General features: G+C 40.2%; 1 protein-coding gene across 2 annotated transcripts; it reads left to right on the top strand.

Annotated features, from left to right (window-relative positions):
* Positions 1 to 340: 340 nt before the first annotated feature.
* gpm6bb (glycoprotein M6Bb) lies at positions 341 to 21,065 on the top strand. Of its 2 annotated transcripts, none has more exons than XM_085920606.1 (7): positions 341 to 547; positions 15,397 to 15,583; positions 15,972 to 16,128; positions 16,717 to 16,885; positions 16,963 to 17,036; positions 17,120 to 17,185; positions 20,119 to 21,065. In XM_085920606.1, exons 1-7 carry the CDS (start codon positions 544 to 546, stop codon positions 20,266 to 20,268), a joined length of 807 nt encoding a protein of 268 aa, XP_085776732.1. In that variant the 5' UTR covers positions 341 to 543; the 3' UTR covers positions 20,269 to 21,065. The 2 variants fall into 2 exon arrangements, with proteins under 2 accessions (XP_085776732.1, XP_085776733.1); XM_085920607.1 differs by lacking the exon at positions 20,119 to 21,065 and adding an exon at positions 17,920 to 19,176 and having other exon boundaries at positions 344 to 547.
* Positions 21,066 to 22,362: the final 1,297 nt, after the last annotated feature.

Genomic DNA, 22,362 nt, shown 5'->3' on the forward strand with positions numbered 1-22,362 from the left:
GATGAGCTAGTCTATAATAATCGGGTCATTCGAAGTAGCTGGGTAGAGAGAAGTTTGGGCTTCCCTGCTGAAGTTGCTCTCTGGAAAATGGAATGATGGATGTGTTTTTGGATGTTGTCAAAATGCCCCCCCCCCTCCTCATTGTCCATGCACCCTATAAGCAAACTCATATATTCTATTGCACTGTTCTTTGTATGCTTGTAGGAGTTAAGATTTATTTTCTGACAGTGTCTACTAATATGAAGTTAAAAAAAAACTTTTTTGCGTGTGGGTATGAAATGACTTAGGCATTTTATGGCATCTGTGACTGAATCTTGAAGAAGATTTCAAAGGCTTTTTCATGGAAGCCTATTTCTTCTCTCTGTCCTCATCCCAGACCCCTCCCACCCTTGTTGACGACGTCACCGGGGCTGTCTCCAAAGTGTTTGCGAGCGTCCAGTTAGGGCGCATCTCAGGATTCGCGAGAAGCGGTGCACCCAAACCAGCTCGACGGCTTGCATCTGACGGTTACGCCCTCGGGACTCACGGGGAAGACCTTTAAACATGGGTGAGTGCATTTCACTTTTTATTCATCCACTAAAAATAACGGGCAGGCTTTGCATTATGTAGTTGTGCAAACTTTTTTTCCCGTGCGTAATAGTTCGTTCAAACTTTGAACCAAATAAAAAAAAATGTAGTCGCGGCGTGTTTTGGAACATGTGTTGCGTCCAAAGTGGGATTGAGTCGAGGAAAGCGATTAGAGAGATTAAGTGTTGCCTGATCGCGCCTGTATGTGCCTTCACTCACTCTCTTCCACTCGCGTTATTGTCTCACAATAGATGCACGCCTTTGCTGATCAGTGATTGATCAGCAATCGGATTCAATCACTCAGTGCTTGATAGTCTTGCATTGTTCTAGTAAAATAGCTGGAAGTAAATCAAACAATCACTGGAAATTGATGCCTCCAGAACACTGTCACATGTTTTGAATGGGTTTAACAGAGGCCCCCCCCGCAACACACTCCCACCCAACACATCAGCACTTTGCTGTCCACTCAATATTTATGTCTAGTTTACTCAAAACAATAATGGGATAACACTGTTCAATGTTGTTGGTGTTTATTTTTTTTTTATTTTTTTTTACAATAATGAATAATTTCTCCACAATGCATTGACATTATGCTGGATATACTCCCAAAAAATTCTGTCAGCCCCAAAGGAATAGAATTTGCTTGGCCCCCGCCCCTTAGCACAGTTAAGTAGAAATCAGTTGAGGAGTTGATGTTGTGTAATCCTAATAAGTGATAACCACAAAAACATATTTTTTATAACCCTAAAAAATCTCAAGATCTTCTTGAGTGTAATTCTTTTTTTGTGTCAAATTTTCCTGGAAAAACAATGGAAATCAATTCCACTGCTGCTGTCATAAACTGCTCTTTTTCTTCTTAGCTGCCATTCAAGTGTAAAAAAAAAAAAGTTAAAAGGAAAATGACAAAATAATGATACATGTTCCAGTCATAAAACAAGCACATAACTTTGAAAGCGTGCACATAATGGGAAACACCATAGATGAGCTCACCAATAGCATCTATGATGCAATAACGGTGGAGCAACACATGTAGACAGTTAATACGACCATACTCACCGGCATACATTCTGTATGGTCTGTTTTTTTTACTGGGGGTTCAAGGTGCACACACCAGAAAGAACAGCACAATGACCAAGGAACTGAAACAAAGAATCAAGACATTTTGTTTTCCCCACAATATTATTGTTATTTTTTAATAATAACAAGCTGTCTCAGTTTCAGGACATTTTACCACAAAATGGCTGCGGGCATGCAATCTCATGACCCCACCCCAGTATTTGTTCTGAGGCGTTTTTGAGAATATGTATCAGTGCTCATTAATTCGCTGGGAGGCTCCCACAGTGGCGTCTTTGTGCTCCTAATTTGGAGGCGCTCCTTTGTACGGCGCCTCCGTTCACGAACACCCAAGTTTGTTGAATCGCCCGAGAGTCTCGCAGCAACATGGCCTTTGAACGGAATCCTCTAACCCCTTCTCATACGGTAACCACCATCTTTTTTTGTGGTTAACACAGCGAGAGAACATCATGAGTTTAAAACCATAAATGCAAGACTTGGTTGCTTGGAGTTGGGATGTGAGGATGTTATTCCTCGCTTATTCCTCGCTTTCATCCGACCAAGTTTTCAACCGCAAACCGTAAGGGCATTTCCTCGTGTGATCATATGTTGCCACCATTTTGTCACGTACGTATTACGACTTTCTCACACGCCCACTAAACATGCAAGTCCGACCCATTGCAAGCATCTTTTGTTATTTGTTTGTATGGGATTGACTTTTTTTTTTTTTTTTTTTTTTTTTTTTAAATCCACTTGTTGAATAGCTGTGAATTTTGAAAAGACCGTTACTTTTACACAAATTTGGGTTCATTATTTTGGCGGGCTGAAGCTGGTCGCCATTTTGGACAGTTTTGTGTACTGAAGTTGAAGCAAATAGTGGTGGCTTGATGAGTAAGTGGGCAACATTGGCTTTGGACTCAGGGTCAGGGTTCAAATCCGGGTCAGGCGACATCTAGCATCTATCAATCAAGTTAATTACTGCAACAGTCTGGGTTTGTTTTTTCCAATAAGGAAAACCGAGGTGCCTATTTGAGCACGGTGTCTATTTTTGGTTCTTGTTGACAAATCAAGTGAGTCATCATAATGTCATGTTTGTATTTTTATATATATCATATTTAGTTTTATAAAGTTGATTGTTTTGTGAAGATTCCATTTTGTCACATTTAAGACTAATCAAACAGAAGACACCAATTGGAGCCGGACTCTCATCGAAAAATTCACACTTTTCATCCTTTACGGAAACCTTTCCCTTTCGGTGAAGGTTGTCTAAATCGTGTCCAGGTTTTAGGACACGACATTAAATATAAAGTGAGTGCTTCTCGGCTGACGTTCGGTAATGCCTGGGTGATGACAGATGTTTTCCAGATGCCTCTTGACAGCGCAGAGGCATGAACGTGGTGTCAGATGTTACAAAGTTCACTTTGAGATAACTCACACACGCACAAGCACTTTGTTATGATTTTGTGTCTTCGAAGATGAGTCTCCTGTCTCAGATTTCCACATTCTTGTCTCATCTCTCTGGGTATGTCTGGAAAGTGTCACATCAGCACACACGCGGTGGTGGATTGTGTGTGCCGTGACCCAGCATCCTGAATCGGAGCAGAGGAACGTTTTTTTTTTGCTGCACGGTTAGCATCAACAAAGGCAGCAAGGTGGACTAGTGGTTAGCACTTAAGACTTGGGACTTTGGCTTGTTAGGGTCTTGAATACCTTGGGCATAAATGTGAGTATGAAAAGCTGTTTATCTCCCCTAACGTCCCCCTTGAGATGCGGCAGCCAAATGACGCCTCAAATGCGTTAACCTCCGATGACCCATCAATCAACCCTAAACAACATTACGTCTTCCGTTTGTTGTCATTAATGATGCTCAGTAATGAGGTAGCCATCACACTTGCATCATTTCTGGGCTTATTTCCATTTGCCAACCAAAATACAGTTGACCGCATTCAATTTTCATACGTAATCTTTTTTTTTTTTTTTTTGCTTTCTGTCTCACCATTGTGACCTCCCATGAGAAATGAGAACAAATTACCAATATCAGCAACAAAAACAACTAACCTCCAAAAATAACACAAAAAGACTTCATTAACATCTTCAATGACTAGCTGAAGTTTCGACACATGATGACGTTTTCAACTCCAAAGTTTTGACTTTGTGTTCTTTCTTGCAGCAAGTGTGCCGCGCTGCTTGCATGTTAATGTTGTGGAAAGTTCTGACCTGTTAAAGACAAAGCAAGCCCATTGACTATTGTGACTTGTGAAGTGATCAGAGTAGAAGGTCCAGACTGGGGATGCCTGTGCTCAAGCATGTGCAGTGAGTGACCTTGACCCCAACTTGGAAGCCTGTTCACTGTGCGTTTCACGGTCCTATATTGGGCCAGTGACACAATTCTCATCTTTTTGGCTCGAAATACCAGCGCAATGGATTTAAAGTGAAACGAACAAAATGTGCTTTTTAATTTCAGGCCTCTACTGCAGCTGTCTTCACTTCCTGCTTGCTCTTGAGGGCCTTTTGCTTCCACTTGTGCCTTCAGCAAGTGAAATGCATGCTGATTGACTTACCCATTACATAACTTCACACTTTTGCCTTAAAAATAAAAATTGATCGCTCTAGCTTTGTCCATCTGGCATATTCTGATCATTAAGAATTTTGATTGTTTGACTTTCAATATTCCATAATTGAGAATGTACTCCATTGATTTACAGCAGCATAAAACTCAATCTAACCTTTATTTTGCCAAATAAATGTAACCTCCTGCACGATAAGACTTTTAATTAGGTCTTTTTTCGACACATCCGCCATATGTTGGCAGCTTGCACGTCTGCTGTTTGCCAGTGGCATAGAGGTCTGCATTGGTGTTTTTGTTCATAGTCAGATGATTGTTCTGGAAGGCCCATGGGGACACAATGGAAGCCTGCAGCCAGTGAGCATTCATTCAACAAGCGTGCAAGCTCAACTTTTTTTAAGTATGCAAGGAAACATTAATACAGAAATAATGATGTAATTTTTTTGCTGGTATCCTGAAGTGTTGAGGAGAGTCAAGTGGTCGCCTAGACACTTTAAGTCGAGAGAGGTCGGTCAGGATCTGGGCCAGAGGATTAAAGCTGCAGGGGTGTTTGGGGGGGGGGGGGGGGGTTACCCAGTGGGGGTTGAAGACTAAAGCTGATACCTTAAGTCTTTTAGAAAAGCAGGATAAAAGTGATCAATGATAGAATACAGTCTCATGAAGTGAATTTTTTTATTGGCATAAGATTGATGTGATGCAAACAGTGCTTAAATCCATGGCGTGGCTGTGACAAGTCAAGAGGAATTTGCTAATTTGACATAGTGGCTGAGCCGTGTAATTGCAACTGTGCTCTCAATCATATGATGCACTGTGGTCGAAACAAAGCGAAACATTATATAAAACATTCTTCTCTATTATATCACCACATTTATTCTTGATTGGCACAGTTGCAATCTTAGCAAAAGTCATTATATTAGGCACTCTTGTATAATCTAATGCAGAGTTTGTGTTATCCAAACCTTGACACATAGTGACGCCTTGACCTTACGATCTTAATTCATTCAGTGACCACGCTCGTAACTCAAAACGTGTGTATCTCAAATCGTCTTTACACATTGAAATGAGTTGAAATGTCATAAATCCGTTCCAACTCCCCCAAATTTTGGTATTCAAAACAAAAAAATCAGCCAAGCAAAAGCTGATACCTTAAATAATCTTTAGTTGGGGTCACTCATAAATTTTGTTCACCCTGTACACATAAAATGTGCAAGTGAGCCTCGAACAGCTGCATGTGAATCTTCCTTTCAGCACCACCAGTAGAAATGAGTTGTGTTGAAGAAGAATCCCTTCCAGCTAATTCTCCTGCAAGTTCATTTGCGTTTGTGTGTGAGAGAGAGCAGAATTCATTAGTGCGCTCCTCCACGGTGGGACTCTGCAAGGATCGAGCTGTTGGCCGAGTGCCCGCTCGAGTGTATTCAAGTCGCCACAGATCGGCCTTTGTGCTCACCGCCGCTGCTAAACAACCGTAAGACAAAAGCATGTTGGGGGTGTTCCTCCCCCCCTCCCCGGGTGCACCCAATGAAAATTGCTCAGAGCTTTGAAGGAAAGCCCGGCGGCAGATTTTAGCTGGCGTGAATGTCAAATTAAAGCTCTGGTTGGTTTTGCATATCGAGATGTTGCAATGGTGCGACGCTTTGTCAAATTTAGGATGCGGTACAAATAAGGCCGATTACTTACTCAGCATATTTTGTAGGCTTCCTGGTGAAAATTCGCCCGAACAACTCACTCAGATTTTGTTTTAATTTTGTTTTATTCAAATGTCCTTAGAAACACAATATTTGGTAGGCATATCAATCATGAGTAGACCCACAAAAATAAAAAAATCCATGTCTAAAAACACATTGTAATTCTGTCATTTGACAGTCATTAAAAAAATGAATTTAGCCTAGTCTAACAATTCAATTCTCCAATCCAGTTTGCGTGTGGGCGGAGCATGGCGCCAAAGTTTGATGACTCATCCTGATGTTGTGCTCCCAAGGCTGCCAAGTTAAAGGCCACTGCACACACCTGCTTTCTCTCTCACTTGTTTCCATGCGAGAGCTCTCATTGTCTGCTTACAATCCTCCGGAGGAAAGCGCGATAGGCCCACAGGAAGCGTCTCTGCCAAGCTGTCCAAAGTCTGCAAAAGTTGAGCTTTTGTGCAGTGACAGATGCGGAGGAGGGAGTAAAAGCTGATTGCATGAACAGTTGCATTTTTTTTTTTTTTAATACTGTATTTTTAAATATGACACTGGAGTTATGCAAAAAGGGAACATTTGGCAGTGCTCCCATCTGGTTTAGCTGACGAAGAGGAATAGCAGTAAACAACAGCTTTTTTGGAAGGGGTGGTCTCAAATTTGTGACCTCCTAAACCACACACAGACCCATAGCGGGATATGTGTGCACGTTATGAATGTCTCCAAAGTCCTCAATGTCTCCAAAGTCATTTGAATCGTTTGACTCTCATTGTATGGGAAAATAAATCGGCAACATCTGGAAAGTGTAGAGCCACTTTTTATGACTGTTCTTAACGTGGAGAATATGTGCGAGTGATTGAACACGATATGGACCAAACGTGAAGGACATGCCACTCAATCAATCTATCGGACTGCTTAGTTTTTGGCTCAGAATTGATTTCGTGATACTACTAAAAGAAATGGAAAAATGCTATTTGGGGACATGTAGTGCTTTGTTTAAAATGATCAATTTAGGGAAAAAAGTGAATGTATCAAAAGTACTAGTGGTATCGGGGCTCGGTATCGGTGCCACCAAATGATAACATTGAACATTGCTCATAATGCGAAGACATAATTTAAAGAAACTCATTGCAGTATTGTAATTTAAAGTGCAGCTGTCACTGTTTAGATTGCTCGTGCACTTTGGTGGATTGTACGCACAGTGAGTGTTAAAAGTCAGCATTACACGAGTGGATGGAGTCCCAAATGGCTTTCGCTTTGCACACAGGATGCTTTTGGATAGATGGCTGCTTGTCAGCGCTTAAAGCAAAAAGGCCATGGATTGACCCACTCTCACAGGAGGTCAGTGAAGTGTACACAGCCAGAAGCGTCAGCTGGCCACTTGTTAGGATTCCCTTTGCCCTCGTCTGAGTCCGGCTCCATATGTTAGCATCATTTTCAGGTTCTGGGTTTTTTTTCCTTCTCTGATCCAGAACCAGGATGCCGGCTTTGTGCACCTGAAGGCCAATTAATTGAATTAAATAGGTCTGCTGAGCCACTTTGCTGTGACAGGTTGTGGGCAGTGGAGGCTTGTGGGGGCAGGGGGTTGTCCAGGAGAGTTTGAAACAGGGCCAAGTGTTGGGTCAGGGGTGAGAGGTTGGCGGCGTGAGGCTGAGGACAATAGCGGAAAGAGATCCCAAGAGGGAGGGCTCCCTCCATTCATGGGAAACACCTCTTGACACCCCACACCCACCGCCATTTCCATTATGTCGAGTGTGTGTGTGTATTTGAGTGTGTGTGTGTGTGTCAGGACAAGCAGCTGGACTGTGAAAATGAGTTGAGGAAATGCTCATATGGAGTGAAAGATGTGGCCTGGTTTCCTATGGCAACAACAATCAAAACCTTTGTCCCAGCTTGTGTTTTAAAGCGACAAAATATTCTTTCAATAGTCCACAAAGAACAATTTCCTCTTGTGACATCAAATTCCCCCATCCCAGAATGAAAATGGTCAAGTCCAGTCATTCTATTCGTAATGTGTTATATTATTGGACAAAAAAATGGGAAGCTGCACGTATTGTTCTCTCCTCATAAGAATTTTTTATTTATTTTTTATTTCCAGTTAATAGTTTTCGCCCATCATCCTACTTAAACCTTGTCGTTGAAGCAGGAATTAGTCACGTCCGTCACACCGGGATGTAGCCATGCACCAAACACAAATACCGCACCCCACAATTCTTTTCCCACTCTTGCTAACAGTTTTGGCATGGACAAGCATATTGACATTACAAGTGCGGTCCAATTTTCATACGTCTGCTCCAAAAGAGGCCCGCATCAGATTTAACTGTCATCTGTGAGCGTGCACTCAGCATGTATCTTGTAGAGTTTGGCAAGGTATTGCACGTGTTTGTGGTCATAATCAGTTAGGGTTGAATGACGGTTCACGGAGCACAACCATGTAAGGCATAACAGATATCAGCCCGTTATGTCAACACATTGTTCAACCATGAAGGGGGAAAAATATATTTTGTTGCTTGCATGACTTTTCTCACAATGGCGGACTTTAGAACTGAGCTGATCGGACAAGATGAATCACTCAAGGCTGCTGATTGGCTGCTGCGAGCTAAATATAAAGATGCTTATGGCAATGGCGTCGGTGCATGCAAGGGATTAACCGCGCAGAATTGGATTTACAGGCGGGTAAACATGTTGGATATCGCGTCATGATACAAAAAGGTTTTATTGTTTTTAAATGTAATTTAAAATGAATGTATTATTGGATTTTTAATTAATATGTACACAAAAATATCTAAAAAAAATAATGAAATCTTGCTTTCAACTTAAATGAAATAAAAAGTATGTCAGGTTAATAGAGATCAATAAAATATGTAAAAAATTGTTTTTATTGTTTTAATGATTGTCTTAAATAATTAGAGTAAAAAAATATATATACACAAAAAGAGCCCAAAACAAATGTGTTTATGAGAAACCTGTTTTCCCATTATGCTACTTTTTAGTGGTGTGCGTGCGTGCGAGTTTCTGGCATCACATTTTTCTGTAATGTAAGATCAATATGAACTGGAAACGAAGCAAGCTTATTATCCTCCATTATCCTAAGTGGAAAATGGAGGTATGCTATATTTTCACAGTAACTTTTTTTGTCAGCTTTTGAAAGATGAGCTCTCTGTAGACTGGAAACATAATTTCATGTTTACACATTTAAAAAAGACAACTATTCAAGAAACATGCAATGTTTTTCTTTTAAATGAGACAAAGAACATCCTTAAATTGTCAGTTTGAGTCGCTGCGACATCTTCCCAAGCGTGCCTACAGTAATACGAAGCATCTGTCTCACACTTTTCTTGCCACGTGCCGCCAGCCAAAACCACAGCGCCTGTGGATGAGCCACATATTCATTTTTTTTTCTCTTTCTTGGAAGAACGACTGAAGGAAAACATGAGAGCGTTCCCAGACCTAATAAGAAGCTAACACAAACATGCAATTAGAATAGTGCAGAGTCAGGCGCTGTTGTCGGCCATTGTTTGGTCAAAGGCTCGTTATAACAGCAGGAAAAGGCTTGAAATTTGAGGAGGAAACCGCTACTTAAGTGCTGCAAAATGTTCCTCTTATGGGTTGATATTCCTCTTCACGAGTACTTTGGTACCTCAAACACATATGCGCCAACGCGTGTGGAAACCTGATCAGCTAAAGTGAATTTAAAGATTTGTTTCTTCATACATCACTCAATCGTTGAGTTTAAAAAAAGCTTGACTAAAATTAGCCATTTTTGTTTTAAAAAGTAAAATTATGACAACCCTGCCATGTCTACAGTGAAGTAACTAGATTTCTAGCCTCTGTGCTATGTGAGCTTCCGAAACAACACGAGTCCACTGATGATTTACTGTCATGCGCTGTAAGCGTAAAATGCGGTGCAAAAGGGCCTTTGAAGGCATTCGAGCGGAAAAAGATGCTTTTTTTTTTCCATCGAGCCCCAAAGAGGTACGAGGCTTCATATAAATCAACTCCTTGTGGTTTTCTCCTTTTTATTCTTATTTCCTCCCTCAGTCTGATAAAATGTCACTTTTTTGAGACAGCAAGCGAACCCCTTCAACTCAATCGACATCGGTTTGTTGCTCCATGTAATCCGGATCTACTGGATGGATAACCCTCTGTTTTTGTTTCTGTTTTTCACATATCGAACTTGTCTGCCAGAAGTGGGTCAGTAAAATCGCTGTAATGAATTTGTGGCCTGTGCTTTTTGTTTATGCAATCAATGAGTTTGACTGGAGGCAGACAGTGAGAGTTGTTTAGAACTGTGTCACTTCACCACACCGTATTTACCAGTGGGCCACACCCTCCGTGCTTCATAGTTTCTACGCTTTTGTAACGACTTGCCGAATGCCACCAAATCGGCTGCCTGAGAAGTGATCTTTTGTGGACCGACTGTGGAACATTCACTGTCGTCGAGCTCGCTGTGTGAAAGCCCACAATGAGGGCCGTGTCTTGGTTTCACAGTTTGGTCATCACCCTCATTCAGATGAGGTCCAGAGTGTGCAACTCTCACACTTGGCTAGGATTACTTCTATCAAACTTTTTTTGGGTGTGTCTCATTACATTCTAAACTTTCAAAAGTTACAATTGTTTTTTTCTAAAGAAACCAATGGAAATTGAAATCTAGTTCTAGAGCATAAAACCTTTATTAACTTTATTCACTGTTAAATAAATAAATAAATTAATTAAATAAAATAAAAATAATAATAAATAAGTGCAGCCATAAGATGCTCACTGAGCATTGTTATTTTTTGCCCCCAAATGGTATGCTAACGCACAACAGCAAATATTTGTTTACAGAAAACAACTCTAGCCCATAAATATAAAACAATTCAATAGAAACCCATTGAACACGACGGTAATTGAGTGTTGCTTGCGCCGCGTGACCCCAAATTCAATTGCCGCTGAGTAATTCATTGTGTTCGTAACCATAAAAATGTATGTATGGTATCCATGTAAACTGAGGACGTCGTGTAAATACCTTAAATAATCCCATTTGAAATGTTTTTTCCATGTTTGCAGGGGATGGGGCTGATTAATACCGCTCCTAATATTTCGTTTCAGTTTGTTTTTAACTTGTGGTGCAATTAGATTGGCTATTACAAAATAAAGATCCCATAAACGTCCTAATGTGATCATAAAAAGAGTTCCAACGAAGCATCTCGTCTTTACAAGCATGATGTCAGCTCTCCTGGTGTTCAACAGAGCCGCCCATGAAAAAAAAAAAAGTCTCAAGATTAGTGCGGCCATTTGTTGTCGTGTTGTGGGATCCCTGCTAAGTTCGCTTCCCTGACCCCTGAGGCTCCCCCTTTTTCTCCCAAGTCTAGTATCCGTGAGAAGACCCCAATCCAGCCCCCCCCCTTCACCCCACTCCCCACTGAAAGGCCTTTCTCTCATTAGCATGCCCCCGGGGGCCGCTCTACGCGTCGTTGCCAAGATCCTCTTTCCCCCCGTCGCCCCGGTCATCCCTCGCCATCGGCCCTCGCCCGTCTGTATTTTTAACAAGCTGCCTTGTGTGCGCGGGCCGTCTAAACACCGCCACTTCTTTGTGCTCCTCTTCAACTTCTTTGCTGTTTTACCCAAAATATGAAATGAAAGATTCCAGCAGACACACACCTCTTTGACCTCACATGGGAAACGCAAAGCTTCTTGACAACTCAAAGTTGAGGTCCTACTTGGGGTTCACCCTCATCCATCAGGAATCTATTGGCATTGATATTCATGGTGCTACTTTGGTCTCTGAAAGAGTCTGGGAACAGCACACTTGCTTCACACGTTGAACAATTAAGTGATCGGCAAGTTAGGGCCAGAACAGTATTTGGACGAACATTGTAGGATGGCATTGAGGTTTAGTCGATTGACTTTCGAGTTGAATTCCCACCATGGTGTGAATCTGAGTATAAATGGTTGTCTGGCGAGACCGAGCTAGGGCGAAGACTGCCTTTCACCCAAAGTCAGCTGGGATAGGTTCCAATTCTTCCAACCCAGAATAGAATAAGTTGTATTCCGATGGATCGACGGACGGACGGATGTCAGACAATATGACAACTGGCCAGTTTATTCGGCACGCAAATATGTTTTATAATCAAATATTTATATTCCAAATATTAGAAACAACGTTGGCTATGCTGCAGCGCAATGAACTGCAACCACAATAATAAACACATGTAACATTAAATTCTCCGACAGATCATTGCTACCATCGGTTTATTTGTAGATTTATCTGTTTTTATTGTGACGGTTCAGCTGTGGATGGATGAGGAGCAGTCGGCGGCTATCATCGGACAACTGCTGCTTGCCGTCTCAGCAAAGTAAACACAGAGGCCACTTTTGATAAATTTCCCCTCACTCCGATCGGCCTTGTCTCAGGAGGGAGGCCCATTAGCGGCATCATGACTCTTTTAAGTAGAGCGAGGGTGGAAAATAAGACTCATAGATATGTTCGTGTTTTGGCAGCGCTGCCTTCAGAGTGCCAGCAAACAATGGTTAGCTGTAAACAGACACATCTGTTAGCAATGAGGCTTACACATCAGATAAAAGGCGGACGGTGCCTTTTTTACAGTGATACCAGCCTGCGGGGGCTCGAGGATGATATACGACGTGTGAATTCAAATATGTTTCACATGACAGTCTAATGAAACGGAAAAAAAAATCATATACAATACTGTAGGTTTTGAGCGAGTAATGCATCTTTGCTTGTGGTTAGTGATGTAGTACATAAGAACGTTGTTCTCTACAAACTTGTACCGTGGTCCTTGAATGTTATCTCAGATGTTAAATTCAAATTGTTTTCAGCTTTAATAATGGCTAAATGGGTGGAGATCCACTTTTCGTAGCTGACATCATGTTTTTTTTTTTTAAGTGTTAGGATATCCTTTGGCAGTCAGAACTTTGTGTCGGCCTCGGTTGCTCTGAGTCACACTTATGGTGTTCCACAGGGTTCAATTTTGGGCCCCCTGCTGTTTTCAATGTGAAATAATGGTTAGCGTGTTTGTTCCGCAGTTCCTGGGTTCTGTGTTCGAAGCTCAATCTTGTATGGGTTTTCTCCTCTCTGTTAAGAAATTAAATGAATGACTGACTCCACATTGTGCATCAGCAGGACCATAATTATGATTGACTGGTGACCAGTCCAAGGTGTACTCCACCAATCATTAAGTCAGGTTGGAGATACATACACACCCTAATGAAGGCAATCACTATAGAAAATGGATGACTAGATTGTGTTCCGAGGGTGCCCTGTATTTACGCTTTCCAGCTGTTGGAAGGTTTTCAGCTTTGTGGTGATGACAGGCCCTGGTCATGTTGTGGTTGGTGGTGATAGATGGATGAATGTAGAGGAGGGGGGGTACAGGGGGTGGGGGTGGCGCCAGCTGCAGGATTGTTAATGTGCGATGTCTCGGTGATGATATATAAAGCAAAGATGCCCTTCTGGCCATCCTTCTTCATCCCAGGAGACACTTTTTTTTTTTTTTTAAGTGGTCTAGATGACCCTCGAGGCCAAGCGCTGCATTTTTTATTCTGGTTGGAACCCAGCGGTTGGCCGGAAAAAGCCTTGCCGCGGTTCTCATTGGAGCTCTGAATGAACTGGATGTGATGGAGAGCGGAGAGACGCACACAGACACGTCTTTGTTTTCAAACTTCTTGGCCTCTGCGTCTGTTTTTTTTTTTTCCCCTTTTCTCTCACACAATGACACTCACAAGTATCTCTCTCCTTGTGATGCCAGCGTGACAAATGAGAGCTTAACACAAACAAGTTGTCTGGCCCTCCCCCTCATCCTCCCGTCGCCTTCACAATCCTAACCGGAGCAGGAGAGCTGTGAGGCGGTGAGATCCAAACCATGCGAAAGTCATCAAAGGGAATAAAGTTGCCAACGTGATTTTTATTATGGCCGATGGGATTTGTTAGCTGTCAAACTCGATCAGAAATTTTATGTCAAAACATATAACGCATAGGCAGCATGTGACGTTCTGGACATTCAACCTATCGTGTTGACAATTTTTAGGAATTTTTCTCTAAGTAAATATAATTACATCCAGGGTATAAATAACAAAACAAAACTTTATTAACTCCGAGATTCTAGTTGTTCTATTGCATAGAATACTAGTTGAGAGAATCTTTTAACCGCAACTGTAAGAAACCTTCAAGTTTGTCTGAACTTACAGGACCCATTTTGTCCAGCCAAAAGCTGCTTCGTGCCTTTTTTTCCATACATCCATATTATTAAAATATAACTTTGTCAAATCCACCCAGCTGCATAAGCCATCTGCAGTTGACTCTGGGGTATTTGCTTACTGACTGCTTGTAAACCTGCTTCTTCTTAGATGTTCTAAACAGAGAAGAGAAGCGCAGTCAGGGGCCTGACCGGCTGATGTTTTAAACATGTGTCACACAGCCATCGTCGAGCAGCCAACATGTGGAAAGACACATTTAATCTTATTTCACCACCCACTAATGAGCACTAATTTTGTGACCAGGAGTCATGTGAGTCTGTTTGGGACAATCAGCAGAAATTCATTATATAAATATATAAATACGTATAGACAATGATTGAGTCAGCGTCATTCTGTTTGACGCATCGCTTCTCCCTTTAAAAGGACTGGAATCACTTTGCAACTGGACTCAATATCCTGTGCGGAGACCCAGCACCTATATGTGTCCATCAGAGATATCAAAGTCAGGAAGTGTGCTAAAGTGGCTACCCTGGATAGTTGCATCAGGAGATGACTCCACATATGTTCATATTTCCTAATAAGACTTAATTACTAACCGGCACGTTGAATGAATTTGAATTTCTTCTCAGATTTAAAGTTCTGGCTCTTTCTTCCAAAGAAAATCCTCCACCTTGAGCTCTTGACCAAAGAAAGCAAATGTTTAGCCCTGCTTGTATTTCCTGTCGGATAGTTTGCTCCAGCAAAACAGAAAAGCCCGGAACATTTTGTCCCACATCTATTCAGACCTTCGCAGACGCTTGCGATTCCCAGCCCGAGACAAATATTTTAGCATCACCCCGAACTACACAAACAGTCCGGATGAGCGGTCGAGTTAAAGTGCCAGTGGTTGTAGATCTGTTTAAACCTACTCAGCCAGTGAGCTCCCGAGCAGCAAAGCCTGATGGAAAAAGCAAAAATAAAATCTGGGAATTAATAGCAGAAGGAAGCAGAAACATTCATGCTCCGATTCTAAAATTGTGGTCAGAAGGAGCAAACATTGTTGTGCTGCACATCAACCATGTCATCTTGAAGCATCTTTACCGCATTTGGATGCACACACGCTTTCAAACATAAGCAGGACGTCCTAGACGACAACATCCTGTCACGCACACACACTCACGGGAGAAGGAAAACAAGTTTTGTGCGGTCGGTTGATTGCGGTTTCGTGCGACCACCCGAGAGGAAGGTCACTTCATCATCTGCTATCAATTTTCACTACACGTGTGTTTCTATGACGATCTGCACGAATGAATGAATTAGTTTTAAATCCCGTGTTTCAATCTTATTTGTGTTCAGGTTGCTTCGAGTGCTGCATCAAATGTTTAGGCGGTGTGCCGTACGCGTCGCTGGTGGCGACCATCTTGTGCTTCTCCGGCGTGGCCCTCTTCTGCGGCTGCGGTCACGTGGCACTTACGGGAACCGTCAGCATCCTGGAAAGTCACTTCTCCACGGTGGCCAGTGATCACGCCATGCTCACCGACGTGTAAGCAAAATCTGCGTGGCATCTTGATAAGATGGAATTTTGGAGAAAATGTGATTATGTTTGTGATGTCATCTTTCTCTAGTGGTATCACAGGAGGCCAAATGTATGATAAGCAAACCCCTTTTTATTGACTTCATTCTGGCTATTTTTAGTCCACTGTGTTTTCCAAATGCTGGGCCAGAGCTGTCCTAATATGGACCTTGTTAGAAAAGCATCCATTAGCCTCGGTAATAAAGGAGGAATGACAGGAGCTGAGCATGTTTGGTGTATGCGTCGATTTAGAAGCCTCTGTTGACTTTCAAAGTTCCTCCGGAGACATCGTCATCAAGTCTCTCTCTACACTTGGATCGAGAGTGAGCAGCCGCTCTGCGTTTTGGTCTTGTTTCAGAATACAGCTGATGCAGTACGTCATCTACGGCATCGCCTCTTTCTTCTTCTTGTACGGCATCATCCTGCTTGCTGAGGGCTTCTACACCACCGGCGCCGTCAAGGAACTGCACAGCGAGTTCAAGACCACCCTCTGCGGGCGATGCATCAGCGGAATGGTATTTTTGTAAACAGCCCATCGGCATGTCACAGTTGATTGTTGGAAGTTATTAAGTGCGCGGAGGAAAGATGAATTGTGAGAAAGTCAAGCACACCACAGTCACTCCCAATGGAGGAGCTTCCTCGTGTATTTTTGAAGATGCAATAAAACAAAATGAAGCGTTACGACCTTACACATTTATTTATGTATGTATGATTTATTTTACATTCATGTTTTGGTATTAATAGACACACTTGTGAAAACGTCAATTTGTTTTTGTAATAATAATAATAATAATAATAATAATAATAATTTCCAGAAAAAGAATAATAATAGAATAATGGAAATACAACCATTTATTCTAGTTCTTATAATAATAATAATAATAATAATAATTAATTCAATGAATTTGAATTAATTTTATTTTGTCAGAAAGATGGAATTCTGACTTTTCTTCAAAAATCATGAAAAATATGTTTAAATGGTTAATTTACTTTTAATACATTTTAAGAACTCAACAAAGTGCTGCACATATAGAAATTGTAAATAAGTAAATAAATAGATGGATGTGATGGATACATTTCTGATGCTGTCTGTGTGTCCTCAGTTTGTGTTCATCACCTACATTCTGGGCGTGGCCTGGCTGGGCGTATTCGGCTTCTCCGCCGTGCCCGTCTTCCTCTTTTACAACATGTGGTCCACGTGCGCCACCATGAAATCGTCCGCATCCAACCTCACCGACATCGACTCCATCTGCGTGGATGTCCGTCAGTACGGTAAGATATGGCGAACATCTTGGCAGCTATGCGAGCAGACTTTTGTCAAAGTTTCAAAGTAACCCATGAGCTTTCAGGAATCATCCCATGGAGTGCAACACCAGGGAAGGCCTGTGGATCCACGCTAGGTGACATCTGCAACACCAGCGAGGTGAGACACAATCCTCCACGTATGTGCCGTGGCCCTAATGTAGAGAAAACAGATGTGATACCATTTTTTTTCTTCTTTTCCAGTTCTACCTGTCATATCACTTGTACATCGTAGCCTGTGCTGGAGCTGGAGCCACTGTGATCGCTCTGGTAAGAAAGCCTGAACACAAAATATGTCAATGTTGTGATTCTCTCGCATTCCATTTTAGAAATCCATCTGCAAAGATGCTAGCACTGTGTTCTCATGAGAATTTAGTTGAAAAGTGTACAAAAATGCAATGACTATGAACCTAAACATACGCTTTTAGAGTGCCAATAGAATTATAGGGTTAGTGTATGTTAAAAAAAAAATACAAAAGCTCTATTGGGTATCACCCCTCACCCCAAAACTGAATTCACGTTTTACATTCGAATAGTGTAACCTCTGAAGTTGCATTTTTTTTCATCTTACTTCAAATTGAGGAGCGGTCACGAGGTGCATTAAGAGAAGATACGTAAAATAAGGATTTAGTCTTCACACGCATTGCCAATCAATATTAAAGTCAATGTGACTTCATTATTCCATAAAACTGCATTGCACATAAAACACGAGTACAATTTGGACCTTTTTAAAGATGAAATGAAATTGTGTCAAGAAATTAAACACAACTGAACTGGGCAGTGATTCTGTCTTGTTTGTATTCTTACTAAATTCTCATGAGGTCTGACTTAACTTCGCAATGTCTGAAAGGATGTATATGTACACGCATCACATCCAAAGCGTTTGTGTGTCTAGACACAAGTGTGATCTTTTTGCATTGCGAGCTGACTTTTTTTTTTTTAACAAAGCGGTCCGAGTACGCCCGCATGTTCTCTCACAACCTTTTCTTGTTCTCTTCCACCAGCTGATCTACATGATGGCTACCACTTATAACTATGCCGTTTTGAAGTTTAAGAGTCGAGAAGACTGCTGCACTAAGTTTTAATTTCATTTTTCTTGTTGTTGTTTTTAACAACAGTGCGACACGGCGCTCGCCGCAAAACCAACTAAAAACAATAGACAGAAAACTTCTCGTAGAACAAAGTGTAAATGGCTGACTGTGCGCTTTTTTTTTTTTGTTTGTTTTTAGCGAGGACGCTTAATGACACTTGGAGTGTTTAGACTAGTTTGTCTCACGCACTTCTAGATGATGTCGCCTGACTTTCTCGCACTATGCACGCCTAAAAAAAAGAACCACACCAGTGTTATTTATATTCTTCAATTCACATGCTCACAGAGAAGACAGCATTTAGTCATCAGTATTCACTTGACGTCATTGGATCTGCTTAAATGCATCACAGAAGACAAATGCAAATAATTGTCAAGTTTACATTTGAAGAAATTTAGAGGCCACTTTTATTGGTCATAAACCACTCATGACCTATGCGTCTTTCATATTTTACGTCAAGCATATAACGAAGGCTCATATCTCGTTTAAATTACGTTTTCATGATGTGTTAGAGCCACACTGAAAATAAAATAATTATTGAACATATGAGGAAAGAATTTTTAATCATTTAACATTGTAATATTACAACTTTATTTTCATTAATTTGTTCTTTTTTCTTGTAAATGACTTTTATTTTTTAATTTTTTGCTCATGTTATAACTTTTTTCTTGTTCTTTTACTTTTTACTCTTATTCTCTTTTTTCACAGCTTCTGTTCTTATAAACATGACTATTCTTGTAACATTGTATCAATTTTTTTTCAAAACGTTTATTTTCCTTGCACAAAATAGTCTGTAAAGTTTGACATTTTTTTCTAAATTTAAAAAAAAATCACACTTCTCTTAACCTTTCAACTTAATTCTCAAAGTCTTTTGTTAGTTTCAGCGTGGCTCTAAAACTACTTCTCAATAGTGTGATTATAATAATAATTAAAAAAAAACATACATTTTTTTTGTTTCTTTTTTTTTTTTTTTACATTAGAGCAGATGCTGGTTTTGCCTCCTCTATAAAATGTTGTCCTTCATTTCCTCTCAAAAGTGCCATTGAAGAGCCTTTTTTTTTTTAATCTTAACACTGATCTTAAAAGTCTGTTTATAGTCACTTACAATTTTCATATATTTAATTATATCTTGTTTTTTCCTTTGAAGACTGTAGCCTTTACATTCTTTATAAAATAAACACATTTTGTTTAAAAAAAAATTACCTCGTTTATTTTTTAAGTCCTGATGAAAATGTGTTGAAATGACATAAATTTAGATAAATTGCGCACACTCTGTACTAACCTCCAAAAGCTTGCATCCTCTGGCTTTCTTTTTCTACTCACCCACATGCTATTAAGGTGTCATTTCTGTAGTATTTTAATAATTAATACGAATCACCATCTGACAATAATAGACCCTTTTGACGTCAGACCAATTTGAAACTTCACAATTATTCATGAGGTGGACATAATTAAGAAAAAGTAAAGTGAGATTAAGTGATGAAAATCGGTGATATTTCCACATTTTTTTGCTCATTGTGTCAACCTATGAAAAAAAAATACAGATCAGAAAAGTGCTCAAAATCTTTCATTTGAGGTATCGCTCATCATCAGGCCATCAGTAGAATTTAGCTGCAAATTAAGTTCTGAAAACCTTTCGGAATCCTCAGAAAATTCGCTTGTAACTTTAATCTTTCACCCAGTTACCAATAATAATCATAAAAAAAAAGGTATATCTCACTTTAGCTTTCAAATTAGTTTACGTCTCATCACAATGGCAAATATAAGAATCAAAATGCTCAGAAGTGATTTGACGCCACAACTACAAAGGGTCTATTGCCTTCCCTACGTTGTTTGTGTAATGTATGTGGACCCCCACATACTCGTGGTTCTTTTTATAATCCTCCCCCAAAACATTAGGGCCAACATGCTGGGTGTTAGTGTTGTTTTTTTCTTTCATTTGCAGTTATAATGACTGTCAATAATTCATGACTTTTCGCTATTAGCTGTCTCTTCCCCTCACAAATAGCGGGTGTCCACTGCACTGTAGTTTAAGACTCCTTTTGACAAGCTTTTTTGCTTTGCCTCTTCTCTTTGCCCTGCTCACCGGCCACCCACCTCACCCTTCTGTTCCAGATCCACTTCCTCATGATTCTCTCGGCAAACTGGGCCTACCTTAAGGACGCCAGTCAAATGCATGCCTACCAAGACATCAAAATGAAAGAGGAGCAGGAGCTGCAGGACATCACGTCACGCTCCAAGGAATGCCTTCATTCCTACACATAAGGCCATTGCACACACGTTCACGCAAAGGGCACACAAGGCCAATCTGAACCCGTCGGGCTCCAATAAACCACCTGTGCTGTACTAACAGACTAACACGCTGCAGCTTCTGCACTAACTCCACATGCAGTATTTTGCTTCTTTTACATGCCGGTCTGTTTGTCTTGATCGCCTTTGGGTGTCTTTTTTTTTTTAACCACTATTTTGCAAGGTGAATCCACATGATTATTATGTGTGACAAGAGGCAATACAATGACAAGTATTGAATTATTCCCAAGTTTATTAAGGCTGCAAAATCTACTCATGACACGCACAAAAACATGACTGTGAATTGATTTCAACAGATTAAAAAATTGGATACACGATAAAAAACGTGCATGGAGGCAGTCTCATGTGCAAATGTATTAACTTCCTGGCCTATATTAACTCTACCTCAGGGGTCTGCTGGAGCTGGATGAACAATGCAAAAAATGTAAAGCATGTACTGTACAACTATAGTTTTGTATATGTGAATGCTCACTAAGCCACAACATTAAGTATACCTGTTAAATCTAATTCAATGGGAGACCTTTACTATACTCCAGACTATTTAATGGTGCATTGCAATAAATAAGAATATCGTAGAAATTAATTTACTACATACACAGTGAAATATTTCATGATTGAATGATATCATTTGAATGATAGTTTATAGCTAATGACCCCGCCCCCTCCCCAATGAACATGTCAAGAAATTGGAAAACCCCCTGAAAAGTATTTTTTACATTTTTAATAAATTTGTATAACAGTTTTTTAATTTATCATATTGTAGCCTCCATTACTGTTAAGGTTTGTATGACTTCACAATGTTGTCCACGTTGGCATGAAAAGGGCTTCAAAATCACACTTTTAGAACATTGACGCTGACTCAAACCAAAAATATGCATCCTAAAATGAGCTCACTTGAACAATTCCTTACAGGGTCTTTTCATCATAGAAAAAACAACAACAGTTTTTCATTATTTCTCTCATGCTGTTGTGTTTCCTCCAAAACTCTCAGTTTGAAAAGCATTCATGTGATCCAATTTAAAAACTGTATTATAAAATAGCCATTATAATAATGTTTGAAGGACATAGTTACATTTTTGTGTAACAGTACTGCGTGTTTCTATTATTGTCAAGCTGAGAACTTTTTTTCATCTTTTGTGTCACTTTACAGTAAGCGTATCCTTGTAAAGGGTTTCACCGTCGCTTTCGCAAGACTTAATAAAACTTTTAGCTTGACCTAATGCTTGCCAAATAGTGAGTCCACCACTTTGCTAGCCATAAATGGAAGTAGCCCTTTGTTAACTGTATATATTACTTTTTACAATAAAATAAAAGGTTGTGCCTTTTCGAAATGCTCGTAGCTTAGTTGATTGGAGGAACACCAGTGAGGTAGTTTAAATTTGACAAATTGTGAGTACTTGTGTATTAAGTATTTTTCATATTTTATAATAATACAGGAATCATATTATGTTTGAATAGAATGTTCCATACAGTTCTTGTATTGGTTCATATTACATAGTGCGCCTGTACCTAATATTGTGGACAGTGAGTAGAATTTCATAGCCTAAATCACACTCTGCATTATAGCATGCCACTATAAGCCATAACAACAATGACTGACTGCAGCCATTAATTGCAAATAAGTATTTGAGCCCTCAAACTTACTGTTTTAGCTCATTATTTTGATGTGTAGTGACTCAACAGTGTGATCAAACCGAAAGTGTGCTTGGGTGGAACAAATTTGGATTATCTAAAGAACTTGAAGGTGTGAACTGTGTAAAATTTTTAAAAGCATTTTTTTTCATCATTTTTCTATAATTGCATCGGAATTTGATGTGTTATAATTACTGTTGTGTAATCTTTTTTTTCTATTAGTTGCTGCGCTAACTTTTTTTTTGTTGCATGAAGATTGAATGCAGAGTTGAGACACGATGAGGTTTGCTTACTTTGTGAAAGTAGGCAGTGTTTGCCTGTTTTTGTTTTGTTTAATACAAATGATTAGCTCAGTAATCGTAGATGCTTTTAGGTTACTTTAGCTGACTGTATGTAAATCTTATTCGTAAACATTTT

The sequence above is a fragment of the Syngnathus leptorhynchus genome, chromosome 9 (genome assembly GCF_054491065.1).
Source record: "Syngnathus leptorhynchus isolate UIUO chromosome 9, UIUO_Slep, whole genome shotgun sequence".
In the NCBI taxonomy this organism is placed as follows: Eukaryota; Metazoa; Chordata; class Actinopteri; order Syngnathiformes; family Syngnathidae; genus Syngnathus; species Syngnathus leptorhynchus.